General features: G+C 49.2%; 5 protein-coding genes across 5 annotated transcripts; 2 read left to right on the top strand and 3 right to left on the bottom strand.

The window, feature by feature from the left end:
• Positions 1 to 208: 208 nt before the first annotated feature.
• CC77DRAFT_1031020 (kinase-like protein) lies at positions 209 to 1,193 on the bottom strand (the record flags this gene model as incomplete). Its single annotated transcript, XM_018526630.1, has 4 exons — positions 209 to 548; positions 629 to 824; positions 880 to 910; positions 1,155 to 1,193. The coding sequence occupies 4 exons, from the start codon at positions 1,191 to 1,193 to the stop codon at positions 209 to 211; spliced, it is 606 nt and encodes a 201-aa protein (XP_018385974.1).
• A 731-nt stretch (positions 1,194 to 1,924) lies between these two features.
• On the top strand, positions 1,925 to 2,731 carry CC77DRAFT_1031019 (hypothetical protein; the record flags this gene model as incomplete). The annotated part of the gene is made up of 2 exons (XM_018526629.1): positions 1,925 to 1,957; positions 2,228 to 2,731. 2 exons carry the CDS (start codon positions 1,925 to 1,927, stop codon positions 2,729 to 2,731), a joined length of 537 nt encoding a protein of 178 aa, XP_018385973.1.
• Positions 2,732 to 4,255: 1,524 nt separating this feature from the next.
• Positions 4,256 to 6,945, bottom strand: CC77DRAFT_67694 (HET-domain-containing protein). The gene has a single exon (XM_018532728.1). The coding sequence runs from the start codon at positions 6,483 to 6,485 to the stop codon at positions 4,443 to 4,445; it is 2,043 nt and encodes a 680-aa protein (XP_018385972.1). The 5' UTR covers positions 6,486 to 6,945; the 3' UTR covers positions 4,256 to 4,442.
• A 1,404-nt stretch (positions 6,946 to 8,349) lies between these two features.
• CC77DRAFT_1061135 (HET-domain-containing protein) lies at positions 8,350 to 11,212 on the top strand (the record flags this gene model as incomplete). Its single annotated transcript, XM_018528394.1, has 2 exons — positions 8,350 to 8,411; positions 8,476 to 11,212. The coding sequence occupies 2 exons, from the start codon at positions 8,350 to 8,352 to the stop codon at positions 11,210 to 11,212; spliced, it is 2,799 nt and encodes a 932-aa protein (XP_018385971.1).
• Positions 11,213 to 11,302: 90 nt separating this feature from the next.
• On the bottom strand, positions 11,303 to 12,973 carry CC77DRAFT_67757 (hypothetical protein). The gene has a single exon (XM_018532729.1). The coding sequence runs from the start codon at positions 12,530 to 12,532 to the stop codon at positions 11,393 to 11,395; it is 1,140 nt and encodes a 379-aa protein (XP_018385970.1). The 5' UTR covers positions 12,533 to 12,973; the 3' UTR covers positions 11,303 to 11,392.
• Between the last annotated feature and the right edge of the window lie 388 nt (positions 12,974 to 13,361).

The raw sequence follows: 13,361 nt of genomic DNA, 5'->3' as shown, positions 1-13,361 counted from the left end.
TAGCGCAACAGATCGCCTCATGACTTATGTCCATATGCTGGACTATCACATGTTGTTGAAATAGATTGCTTCGATGTAATCCATGTGAATGGTATCGGTCGCCTACTATCTCTATCTATCTCAACAGTCCTTATCGTTGTTGTCGTCTTTCATCGTTGTCACCCCACTACAAGCGACTTCGTCTTACTCAATGGTGCAGTAGATGATGCTATTCCTCGTCGTTGTCCCACCATTCGTCTTCTAGTAACTCTTCTGCGGTTGGGCGGTCTCTCCAATCCAGTTTCATCATCTTCGATATGAAGATGTTGTCTCTCCGGCTTACTTCTCTCTCGGTGGTTCGCCGAAATGGCGTCGTCTTCTCTTTTGGGATATTTTCCATGATCGTAATGATAGATTGGACCGTTTCTGGGTCTGCGATCTCTTCAATCTTGGCTGGAAAAGGTCCGAAATATTTGAATTGCTCTACAACAACCCCAACCACATACTCTTCGTCTTCACGTGTCAAACCTTTCGGCAGGAAAAGGTTGAAATTTCCACCGTAGATAAGACTGATGAGCTGTGAAGATGTTAGCTTCCATTTATACTTATGTTTCTAGTGGTATCATGACGGACCATAGCACCGAAAGACTATATGTCAGCTGCGGTGTTCCAAGGTAATTCCATAAGAATCTCTGGGCTTGTCCACATAGGTGTTCCTACTATGGTGCCTGATGTAGCCCACTCTGAGTCTGCCGGGTAGCATCCACCTAAGTCGCCTAGTTGGACGTCGGAAAATCGAACGTCGCCTTCTTGCAGATTGACGAATACGTTATTTGGCTTGACATCTATACCGTCTGTCAGTCACATAGAATTTATCGTTAAGCCCAGGTAGCAATGTACCTGTGTGCACAAAACCGTCCTCATGTAAGGTCTTCAATGCCTCTAGTACGGACCGCGAGACGTGTCTCACTTCTCGCCTATTCAAAGTTCTTGCAACGGACGCCTCTAGAAGATCCCCTTGCAAGTACTTAAGAGCGATGGTCACAGGAAAAGTCGGCTCGTCGATTTCATCGATCAAAGGTCGGAGGTACGGGTTGCGGTGCTGGAATCTTTTGAGTACTTCTCTTTCATTCTCCACTCGCGGGTGGTCCAGAACGCTCTTGATCACCACAAACTCTTGCAAATGATTTCTGGGAAGTATGAGATGTTGTCATGAATATTGAATGTATACTGTCTACTTCGCGAACCACACAGTATCTTGGATCTCTTTCGTGATCGTGTATTGGCTAGCACGCCCCTTCAAAACCTGCCCGATTCGAAAGAGCGACAGCATAGGATCAAGCTCGAACTCTATGATCAAGCACAGATAGTATTCTCAAAAACATGTAAAGGGTGGTGGTTTGCAAAATAGGAGGTGATAGGTACGAGGATGAATAGCAGTGATGGAGCGGGCTTTGATGCCAAGATGCTACCGTGCACAGCCCGCCCAGGAACGCGGAAGGCGGTACGGTAGGAGCTATGACCAGCCGCTGTCTTGCATAATGTCCCCGAACGGAACGCGCATGGACTATCTATCATTCTTGGACAACCTCTCAACTACAGCTCCAGCATTCTTGCTCCAAAGTCTACTTGACCTCAGCGCAAGCCCTCTCCCAGAAAAGCTGATCCGTGCCACTTGTAGCAATGAACTCTCCCTCCTTGAGCGAATTCTCAAGGTACGCGCAATTTCCAAGCTTCGGGTTGAACAAATAACTCTTGCATTCTGCTTCGGCCAAACATAGCGTCGCACAAGTCGAAACATCCTTCGCATCGACCAAATTGAACGAAGAAGCGTAGTATGCCTCAACATTAGCGAAGCCTTCGACGCCACAGGTGGTGCTTGGAACTGGACTGGTGGAAGGAGTATCGCACTTTCCGAACCCGGATTGGCAGCCTGTTGCACAGAATGCGGCGGTGCTTCCACTGCGAGTTGATGTCAGTATGAGAGGAGAGGGAGAGAGGATTGAGAACTTACCACCATCCGTAGGCGCTGCAGCAATCGCCGAATGAAGAGCCCAGGCATGTCACTCCGCTGCCACAACTTCCGTCGACGGAGACTTTTTGGGTGGGTGCTGGTGCAGCTCCCGAAGTTGCAGTCGGAACTGCAGTCGTGGGCAAGATCGATGAAGATGACGCCGCTCCGCAAATTCCGAAGGCTGCATTGCAGCTAGTGCCGCAATGGTCGGCGGACTTTCCACACCATCCATAGGCGCTACAGCAATTGCCAAATGAAGAACCGACGCAGGTGAAGCCAGAAGTTCCGCCGCAAGTTCCATCAGTGGAGATCTTTCCGCCAGCAACCGGGGCCGCTGATGCTGCGGGTACTTTCGATGATACTGCGGGTGCTGTGGACGATAGTACGGGTGCTGCTGATGAGACTGCAGGTACCGCCGATGGCACTACGAGTTTCGTCGAGGATACTGCAAGTGTTTTCGATGACGCCGCAGGTGTTTTGGAAACGATAACCGTGGGCGCTGAAGATACTGGCGATTTGCAGTCTCCAAATTTAGCCTGGCATCCAGTTCCGCAGTATTTTGCCGTGGAACCACAACGTCCATCCTTAGAGCAACAGTTTCCCCACGACGAACTCTTGCAAGTAAGCGTGTTCCAGGACTGTTTACCGCAAACACTCGAGGTGCTGACGCGCAACGCATTAACATTAAGGAATAGAAGGGCCGGAACGGCCAATAACATCGAAGAACGCATTGTGTAAAAGAACCGTCGGAACGAGTGACTTGGGTTAAGAAACGGTCGGCGAATGGGGACGCGTTACGACAATCGTGAACGGGAGCGACCAGAATATATTACATCGTGAATAGGAGACTTCCAAGCATGGGCTGACTCGTGAAGCGAAAGTGGTGTTAGAGTTCTCTCGGGCTAGACCTGATGAACACAACGCTAGGCTATAATTAAAACCGCCAAGGCTATTGCATCCCCACAAGGCTGAAGATGGCGTGCGTCTCGATGCGCAATACGAGCTCAACATTCGTCGCTTTGCACCTGGAGTTGCGGAGTTGCCGTAACGATGCATTCCGCGGGGAGACACGACGCCAGTGTATAGTCAGGCTATATCTATCGACCACCTGGCATGCAACTTGCTTATCATCTTCTGCTTATTGCTTACTGCTGAAGTAAGAGCTAGCCTAGAGAGAGGATATATATGCAGGGATTAGCATTATTTATATCGCCTTCAACATACATGGTATCGTAGTAACGTGCTAGCGTGCCAGTTCATGGATCGGCATGATATCAGAGTACATTTTGTATAAACTGCTACATACGACCATAGGACACTGAAAATTAGGCTTCCCGTCCGCTCAGCCATATACAAGCAGTGTACCGGCGGATTAGTAGTTAGGTGGGTGACCACTAGCGAATCCCCGCTGTTGTATGTTTTTTGTTTTTTGTTTCACATCTCTTCCAAACAGGAGGGTTTACCCGTGGCGTGTGCCTCCCTTGGGCAGAAGAACAGATGCACGATCACAGTTCATCGAGCCACTGATATTCAGCATGTCCAACCTTGGCCAACCCCGTATTGCTGTTCGAATATAACCAACTGGCCGCGGTTTTTGGATGGACTGTACCATTGTACACAGCTTTTGCAGGCTATCTGCAGAGCTTCCGTGTGGTTCTCTCATTAGCCTCATCTCTTGTGGCGCCGTCGATGCTGTCAGGCGCTTTACTTTTCTCAACCCAATCGACTACAGCAACCATAGGATCAATGGGGACTGGGCCAGTGCCCCCCAAAGCAATGAGCAACGCCAGGCACTAAGAACACTCGGCAGAACTTGTCATCCTCTCCAACACCTCCCATCCTGTGCTCCACCCGCTTTCGATATACGAGCTATTCTTGTAGGGAATGATGGCATCAGCGAGACCATGCCAGGTTATCATCTTAACACCCGAATCGCCGAGAGCAGCCGATTCGACTGTTTCAGCCTCCATAGACTATTGCCACTCGTGGAAGGCCTGTGTCCACATCGCAAAGTAGCGTTCTCGTTAGACCGCAGAAAAATCAGTTCCAGCTGGAAGGAGTGCATCGCGAACTAGTGGCCATTTGGGTTTATCGATCTTACGCCACCAGGGGATATGCTTATGTTTACCATGGACAAGTAACTCGCGCCAGGTGCAAGACCATGCCAGAACTTGGCACCAAGGGGACTTTTCGGACCTTCCCTGATCTGGCGTACAACATCAACCATTTGCGATGTAAATTTGACAGCAGCCTCTCCATCGCACTTGACCTGGCTCCCGACAAGCTGTTCAGGGTTGTGTTTGCAATCCTCTGGGTCGATAAGCACTCCATCCACGTATCCATCCAACGGAGTTGTGACGTATTCGTATCTCCGACGGAGTTATGTCCGGAGGTTGTTCGTTACACTCGATCTAGACGCCACGATACTTTGTTTAAGCGTCACAGTGCGTCAAATGAAGACAATAGTTCTTTTTCCTATTGTGGCCAGCACTTGTTCGTACCCGATATCAAGGGCTGATACGAAGTTTTCGCGCTTTTTGTAGGTTCCGGGACTCTGAATTACTTTGGACGGCGGTTCGCTGTTGAGAAAAGCATATTCCTCAGCGCTAAGCTTTGGTCTGTAATCCTCCATCAAGTTCCATGTTTGGCTACACATCATGCCATGTACGTATACTTCGCTGTAAAGCTCATACTGCAGCTGCCCCTTGGCATCTTGGCCAACTCTTCGGAATGCCAATGGCATCTGTAATCCACAAGCAACTCCGATGTAGTCGCCATTTTGGATCTCTTTTGGAACCAGACACATGTATCCTCTGGCAGTGATGCATAGTTGAGTTTCATCGAGAGCTGAGGATAAGCGAAAGTCTCTTGCGTAAGGAAGCTCGTGGTTGACCACGCCAGCCAGAAAGCTCTGCAGATATTTCTGGTACTCGGATTCTAGCTTGATTTCCGGTTCTATCAGAAGCTCCTTGTAGTCTCGACTACAGAGAAGGGTCTTTGCCAAAGCTTCTAGAATAGTCTCGCTACTAATGTATGTGGAAGGCGAAAGAGCAAGTAGTCGCTGTTCTGTTGACTTCACAAATTCTGCCAACTCGCAATGAAAGTCACTACCACGCTTCTCTGAATCCAAGCATCCACTGGTATAGATGACGACATCCTGCATAATGAACTGTAACGCAAGCGACTGGATAGGTAAGGTTTTACGCTTTCCGCTCGGAGTAAAATAAGTGTACAAGTCGTTATCAGTTCGCAACCGGCGTGGCGTCTGGGCAAATTTCAAGGTGTACGGATGGTATTCCACCTGCGGTCCCCCAGCACTGTAATGGTGATCAAGAAAAAGGCGTAGCTCTGTTGTGTAACGCCAGTCAGGCACCCATGAAGGTAAGGATATGTCGCGTTGTTTGGCTCTTCCTGCACGTAGAAGCATTTGATTCCAATCGAATAGTACGTTCTCGCAAAGTAATTTCGCGCACTGGATGTAGACGACTTGCCAAGGCAGCGAGTAATCGACTTTGGGTAATTTGTGCGCAAGGGAACCTCCAGATCTAAAGCGTGACTGCTGTAACAATCCATAAGTAGCAAATATTTTGTCGCGAGGATCGGTGGCCAGGCACGCCGACATCATCGACAAGGTTCCCCATATGGTATTACTTCTTCCGCCAGAGATAGCTTGACGAGTACTTTGAATATGGCTCAGAGCTCGCAGAGAATTTACCATCGAGTCGTATTCGATCCAATCAGGTATCTGCCAAGCCTTGGGGGCTGTGAGCATCCAGCTGACGGCGAAGAAGTGATCCCATGGTACTGAACGACTGCCGCACATGACAACAGTATCATTACACAAAGCGGCCTCTTGTTGAACCCAAGCACGTCTTGTCCACGGCCGTTGCACCAGAGAACATAGACTCTGTATTAGCTCGCGTCTATCGATTGATGGATTTGCTTCGTTGAGAAGATAAGTGTTCCGGGTATAGGAAGGATGATTAGAGGAAATCCTGCTCGAGTATTCGAACTCTTCTAAAGATTTCGAGATTTCGAGGTCCGCCGCAAAATCCATAGCCAAGTCGCTATCATTACAGGCTTCACCAAGCCAAATCACGACTCTACGTGCTTTTTGATAGAGATCCCCCATCATGGGAACCTGCTGGGCCTTTTCCTCATGATTTGCTTGGTTTATGCAAATGGAATCCATCCAGAGAAGTCGATCTTTATCTTCGAGACGGAGTCTCCACAGAAACTGGTATGCACTGATCGTTACCGTGAAGTTGCGACCGTTGCATGAGATGATGTGGGTGATCGTGGGGTCGCCCCACGTGTATGATGTTGCTTCGTACGTATTGGCGGCATCGACCAGATTGGTCGACACAAGCTTGACGTGTATTTTGTCGCTCGGGCGTCCTGCGAGGAGGCTGATAAGACGGACTGGGCCGGTCCCTTCCAAATGTGAATACAGGCCGTCGGTAGACTCGTACAAAGATAACACCGAAGTCATCTCAACTAAATGCGACTCGCGGCTCGCAGTATGATTTGTGTTCGTTGAAGATTTGCGAGAGCTTTCTGACGTCAGGCTGGGGCCAGAACATCAAATTGTTGCTGCACGGGACGGGCAAATGAGACTTACAAGACTTCCCATACAAGGCGTGATCAGCCGCCGTTGTTTTCAAATTAGAGCAAAGAGTTCATCAACAACGATTCCGGGAAGACTCATTAGCCCCTTGTGAACCGAATCAGGATGCAATAAGCGGTATCTTGCGAATGGCTATGAGGGATGGGGCAATGGAAGCTGCAAGAGCTGGCGAATTGCTAAGTGCATGGATTTGGTAAGCCACTGCAAGCCACCGGGGCTGAACACGGCTGGTGCCTACAAGGCTATACAGTCGTGTCGTCAGCCTTGTGTGTTCAGCCGTTGATAAGGCTCATCTGATGGAGTCTTGAGTCGAGTGAACATCGCGTATGTTCAAAAAGAAAGGTGTGTTCGAAACGTTTGACCCTGCCCCGATTTCCAACGTCCCTCACTCGTGCCGGTGCGGCTTCCCCGCGCCGCCCGGTGACGATCCCTCCCGCCAAAGCTCGGCTTGATCGCAAGACGACCAGCGACGATTCCGCAACACCCAGCTGATTGGATTCCTGATGGGTCAGCTTGAAGCTCGCCCTATGCAGAGAGTATTGCTTTTTGAGTCGATTGCAGCGAGAGGATCAGCCCACTGCACGCGTACACACGGGATTTGACCAACGAGCGGGCCGCGCCCCACCCCTCCTCGCATCGGCCAGCTGGGGACCTTGCATCAGATGACTAGCTGCAACACCAGCCGGTTTCTTGTTCAGTCTTCGAAAATCATCCTTTGGCGCCCATGGCGTTCGTCCTTCTGCGTGGTTGGTCTGGTAAAGACGACCTATGATTTACCCAGGACATGCGAACTGCTGTCGCTCGACCCCCATCGTCTCAACACACAGCTCGCAAACTGCTTTTGAACGCTCCGCATCGACATAGAAACCACCTTCCCCGTCCGTCACTGCGAACATTGAGATTTGCTGATGCTGAAGATGATTCACAACACGTTACCTCTGGTACTACATTTGCGGAAAGAGGGAGTTCTTCCATGACCGGCAATTAATCAGTTCAGCCTTGTGGTGATGGAAGTAGTGGCGGCTGTGGTGGCGGCGAAGACACAGTATGGCTTGTCTGCCGCAAGAGTGATAATCCTTATCGCAGCTGTCATTATAAAAAGGTACCAGGCTAGCCATGTGATTTAGCCGGTACGCAAGCATTCCTACATAAGACCTCATTTTTCCAAAGCGCCTTCTATCATACGTCTCTTTGTAGCCCTACTGAGGCGGATTGGCAAGAATCGCCTCTCTCACGCGATCACATGGCTAAACTTGACGAGTCCCTTCCTGAGAGGTTTGAATCCTGGGATCGAGTCAAAATCTGAGTGTACATCCTCCCTGACCTGTCGCATAGGGCCATTCGCTCCGAGATTCTGGAGTATAATCACAGAGCCTATGATAAGATCAAACCCTACGTCTTTGACCCTTTGCCCCCAGCCAAGAAGAGAATTCGTCTGTTGCAGCTCAATGGCGACACACTTTACTGCCCGTCCATATATTGTGAACTTATCGAAGCCGATTATGACAACACCTTCCACATCCCTACCAGAGCCATCGATGAAAGTTCCGCAGCCTTTCAGCGCTACCGTAGTGAACTTCAAGGAATCCAAGGCTCAAAAAGGAAGCTTAAAAGAGAATATGAATGGGTGCAAGAGAACAGAATGAAGTATGAAGCTTTATCATGGTGTTGGGGCAGAGACGACCCAAAGCATGCTGTAATCATAAACAAAGCTGGAACCTCTTACAAGATGAGGGTGAGGAAGGACTTGGCGCTAGCCTTGAAATATCTCCGTCATTCCGAAAAGACAAGGTTAGTCCTCATAGCATAAACTGCATACGTAACTTTCGCTAACACTGTACCTTTGGATCTGTAGAACACTCTGGATAGACGCCATATGTATTGATCAAGCTAATTCCGAAGAACGCAACCAGCAGGTGCAAATGATGTCCAGGATTTACACGAGATCATCGAACGTTTGCATATGGCTTGGGGAAGACGACAATGCAGACGAGCGTGCGATCAAATTCATACGCAAGAAGATCACGCATCTGAAGGATTTCGATACGATTAGTTCCAACGAAATCTATAGTGAAGATTGGCACGCATTGATGATGCTGATGCAGAAGGAGTGGTTTTCCCGTCGCTGGGTCGTTCAAGAGATTTCCCTCGCCAAAAACGCTCGGATTCACTGTGGCCCATACTCCATCCCCTGGAAAGAGTTCGCAGTTGCTGTGGAGCTATTTGTGGAGGTCGAGACCGCTACGCATCGATTGTCGGAGGTGATGTGGAAGGACAAGAAGTTTCTGCATGTACCTGGTATGTTCGAATACGTCTCAGAACTTGGAGCCAGTCTTCTTGTAGGAGCAACAGGCAAGATCTTTCGTACTCACAAAACCCCAATGGATGATGATCATGGCGATGACGAAACCGCTGAAGATATGGTGGCGTGGATGGAAGAGGTACACACGATTGATCCACTGGACCGAAGAAGCCTTCTCAGCTTGGAGTATCTGGTCACGACCATGTTCATCTTCAGAGCGACCGAATGTCGAGACTCGATCTACTCCATGTTGGCTATAGCCAGAGACGCTGCACCGTTCGCAGATCCGGACCGGTCTTATGATGATGTATCACTTACAATGACACTCTTCGATTCTTTCCTCGCAGAAAAGCCATTCCGAGTCGACTATGCCAGACCATACTCAGATGTTTGCCGGGATTTTGTCGAGTTTTGCATCCAGCGCACACACGCGCGTGAACCAGTGCAGGCACTGGATATTCTTTGTCGCCCCTGGGCATTGGAGCCGCCACAAGGTAGATCTATACGTCTGTCGCCGGAACGTTCAACTAGAAACCGAGGACAGGAGCGCCTGAAACCTGAACGCGAGGTACCATGGAAAAGATTAGTTTGCCAAGTGAAGTGGGAACCAAGGCAGCCCGAGTGGTCACTAGAAAAGCCCGAGTGGACGTATGAGAAGCCTAGAAAGATTGAGAGAAATGATTGGATCGAAGATGACCGTGAAATGGAAGAATACTGGGAAGAAAATAGGAAGAAGGAGATAGGAGATGTGACAGAATCTTGGACATATACTTCCTGGACACACACTCTTCTCATGTCCCATAAAGTTACTTGGAAGAAACCTGAGGGGTGGGACAAGGTCGAAGCGCTCGTTGCGGTGTCAGCCAAACGTGGACCAGCGAGGAAAACATCACCGGAAGATATCGATCGCGATCTAGACTTGCCGTCATGGGTGTGTCGCGCCAAAAAGGCACCATTCGAGCTTTATGCACATCCCGGTATGCACATCAAGAAGACTGGAAGAGCCAATGCAAACCCCCTGGTTGGAGAACCAGCGGATGGTCATCGAAACTACAGCGCTGCGCAAACCAAAGGCTTGACACTCAAATCTTCTGAGGGCTTCAAATTTCGAAAAAGACCGTGCGCAGGTCACTATAGCCTCTATGTTCGGGGGTTCGTCATCGACGCGGTGAAAACAGTAGTGGAAGCTTCACAGGGAGGAAACATCCCTAGATCTTGGCTTGATCTGGGTGGTTGGGAATCACCATATGACAACGATCCACCAGGCGAGCTCTGGAGAACGCTTGTCGCTGATAGAGGCAACGACAATCGAAATCCGCCCAACTACTATGCCAGAGCTTGTCGAGAATCAGTGAGTAGAGGAGGCATTGCCAGTGGCAGGGTCGATACCACAGCTCTGATCAACAACGAACGCAATTCCATTATCGCAGAATTTTGCCGAAGGGTACATGCTGTCATATGGGGTCGATCCATGTTCAGGACCGAATCTGGAAAACTTGGGATCGCATGTAGTGACGTGAAGGTTGGTGACAAGATCTGCATTCTCTATGGATGTACAGTGCCAGTCATCTTGAGCGTTCAACACAAGAAACCTGCACAGAGAGAGCAGGATGAATTCGAGGATCATTTTGAGGCATTTAAATCTTGCTACGAAAGGTTGGAGAGAATCATGGTGCGAAAATATCGGTATAACAAGAAGAAGTCGAAGGATCCAATGTGGGAGGCGCAGGTCAAATCAAGTACTGAAAGGCTCAAGAATGAACTGGATTTGTTGAGACGATACGCTAAAGAAGACCAGGAACGACAGAGGAAAAGGGCCATCACCAGGGAGATCATCAGGGCCGAGCTTAAAGGGAAAGAAAAGGTCATAGTCAGCGAGCAGGACAAAGAAGAAGATGAACAAAGCAAGAAAAAAAAGCAGGGTACTAAGCAGGAGACCGATATTTCGGTGGCGACCAGATTCCTTCATCTCTTCGTGGACATGGTCTGGATCATCATCTCCTGTGCCATCTATTTCGCATCAAGATACTTTGACCTCCCCAACTGGGCCGCCACCCTTGCTCCAGTCGTCATAACCACGCTAGCCAGTCTGTCCGAATACGTACCGCTTGATCTCAAAGCCAGCTTGAAGCATGATGCGTCTCCGGATGAAGATCCAGACCTCGATGCTAACAGATACTATATCTTTAAGGGTGAAAGCTATGTCCATGGTTTTATGGACGGGGAAGCATTGCGTGCTAAGTTCTACAAGGAAGGGACTGCAGAAGATCGAATTTTTGAGCTTAGATGACATTATGTTGTACCCTAAGTGTATCAAGCGTCAATCTCTAATGATCATTCCGAATGCGCGGTATACTGGAGGCCTTCATCCAACAAGATTTATGCGAGGAGACAGCGGATTCCAAATGTCCTGTTGTCGAGGGTATGTGCCGTTGCTTGCCTATCAATATCATTTCTCAACGTTCTTGTGTTAGGCGCTTTCCGCTGATGTGTATGTGTCTTGCTTAGAGACCGCAGCTCTCCGCGAATCTTCGAAGTCATTGGAAATTTCTCGGTAAAGTTTTTTGGGATCCTTTTGAGCGTCTTCCTTGATCTGCACTTTCCACCTGTCCCAGACCTCGGTTCTTGGAAGCATGTTGGATGCTTCTACCCATTCATGTACATCTTCAGCTTGGCAAAACCGCCTTATGAGTTTTGCGTATATGTGCGTTCTTGTAAGGTTTTGAGGATCGTTGATACTCTCAATCATGGATAACTTCGACAGCACGCACTGGCTATTTGCCCACTGACCAACAAGAACATTAGCCTGCGCTACGATATTGAGAATAACAAAAGCGACTTGGTCTGCCGTGCTTCCATTGGGTATACTCGTGAGGAACGAGAGCAGAACCATGAGGCTGCCCATCCTGGTGAAGAGCTGCCAAACTGAGGCGGGAATTCCCAGCGGACTTTCTCGGTAGATAAGACCACTGCTAGTCCAGCTCTTGACATCTTTGCGACTTCCTTCTAGAACAAACGCTGAGTTGCTGCGACCCATGATGAATACAGCGTCAAGCGCGTTCGGATCGTTGACATGATCTAGGCCGTTTGTTGAGGGAATAACATTGACGTGCTCAATGAGACGGATCATGATAGACCAACCAGTAAACGTAATGCAAGTCGCGAGCGAGACCCAGGTCGTCTGATCGCTCTTGCATATACCAAAAATCAAGCCGGCGAAAAAAGCCCACGTGGCACATGTCCAAAGTACCAGAAAGGTCTGGCTTTTCCTGTTGACGCTTTGTGACTTGGAACTACTGGTCGGTATCTGGTAAACGGTATATCGTCCATCTTCTAAGAGTTTGTTAAGCTTCAGAGCATTCGAGAGTTGGATGTTGCGCAGCGGGGCACTTTTGACTCCGTACGGTGAAAAGTATGTTTCAGCGCTCGTGTCGAGTAACATGGCGTAGGATCGAACATAATTCTGGAGACCGACAACTGGAGCAGCCACGAGGCATTGGAGAAGTGATCGCCGGCTCAGTCGGTAATTCCGCTCCTCGTCTTCACTGATCAGGACGATAAGCGAACTGACATCAAGTGTCCATGGTTGCAACTGTGGGGGTGCGGCCATTTAATACTGTGCGTAAATTGCAGGCAGATTTGGGAGTTTGAAGTATGTATGAATTGAAAACGCAAGTGTTCAACCCCGCATATGTATACATCATTCCATGCTGACCGGTGTGGACGCTGCGCCACCTTAGTCAAGAGCGCAATCCGCACAGCACTTTCTTAGGATGATTTCAATGATGTTAGCCTTATCCGCGCTGCTTTGGCTCACCGGGCATAGATGTCATTGTAGTTACTACGGCTGGTCTAAAGATCTCCTTGGTCGCTGACATCTTGAGTTGGGCCTTAGGGGAAGCGCCTCCAGCATCTTAGGCCCGCCAAGAGGCCTGGCCAGGTCAGAAAGGCAAACCACCAATCCTCGTTGTTGCGTCACTTCAGCTCATGTTGCAGTTGCATGATTGCGCATGACATTAGGCATCAGCTGTGAGGCAGGAATCTCGCCCAGATCGCTGGTTGGTGCTGGAAGCGAACGCCCCCTCTGACTGTGCATGACTGGCTTATATAGCTCAACACCCCTGCAGACATGGTATGCCATGGCTTTCGGCTTTCTTGATTTGTGAGCAGCCTTCCGATAGGCATTTAACAATATTTCCTGAACACTATTCACCTATCTGGCAATTTGTATAGCATTGGATTTAAGGTTCAGACCTATTTTGCTGGTATACGTAGCTTCGCTTCCTATCCTACTGGAACGAATGGGTAATTCTACAGGCGTGCCGCGGAGATTTTTGGCAAGGTACACGTGCAAAGATGCTGTCTAGATGATGTCGACTCATCAATTAAGGAATAAAGACTAGGCGTTCTCAGTCCTCGGTCAGACCAACTCGTATGCT

The sequence above is a fragment of the Alternaria alternata genome (genome assembly GCF_001642055.1).
Source record: "Alternaria alternata strain SRC1lrK2f unplaced genomic scaffold CC77scaffold_10, whole genome shotgun sequence".
Lineage (NCBI taxonomy): Eukaryota > Fungi > Ascomycota > Dothideomycetes > Pleosporales > Pleosporaceae > Alternaria > Alternaria alternata.
Note: the sequence above shows the minus strand (reverse complement) of the source record. Positions and strands in the feature narration are given on the sequence as shown.

Bases quoted from the DNA above. Each gene is read 5' to 3' on its own strand.
- CC77DRAFT_67694 (XM_018532728.1), bottom strand. From the start codon at position 6,485: ATGACTTCGGTGTTATCTTTGTACGAGTCTACCGACGGCCTGTATTCA.
- CC77DRAFT_67757 (XM_018532729.1), bottom strand. From the start codon at position 12,532: ATGGCCGCACCCCCACAGTTGCAACCATGGACACTTGATGTCAGTTCG.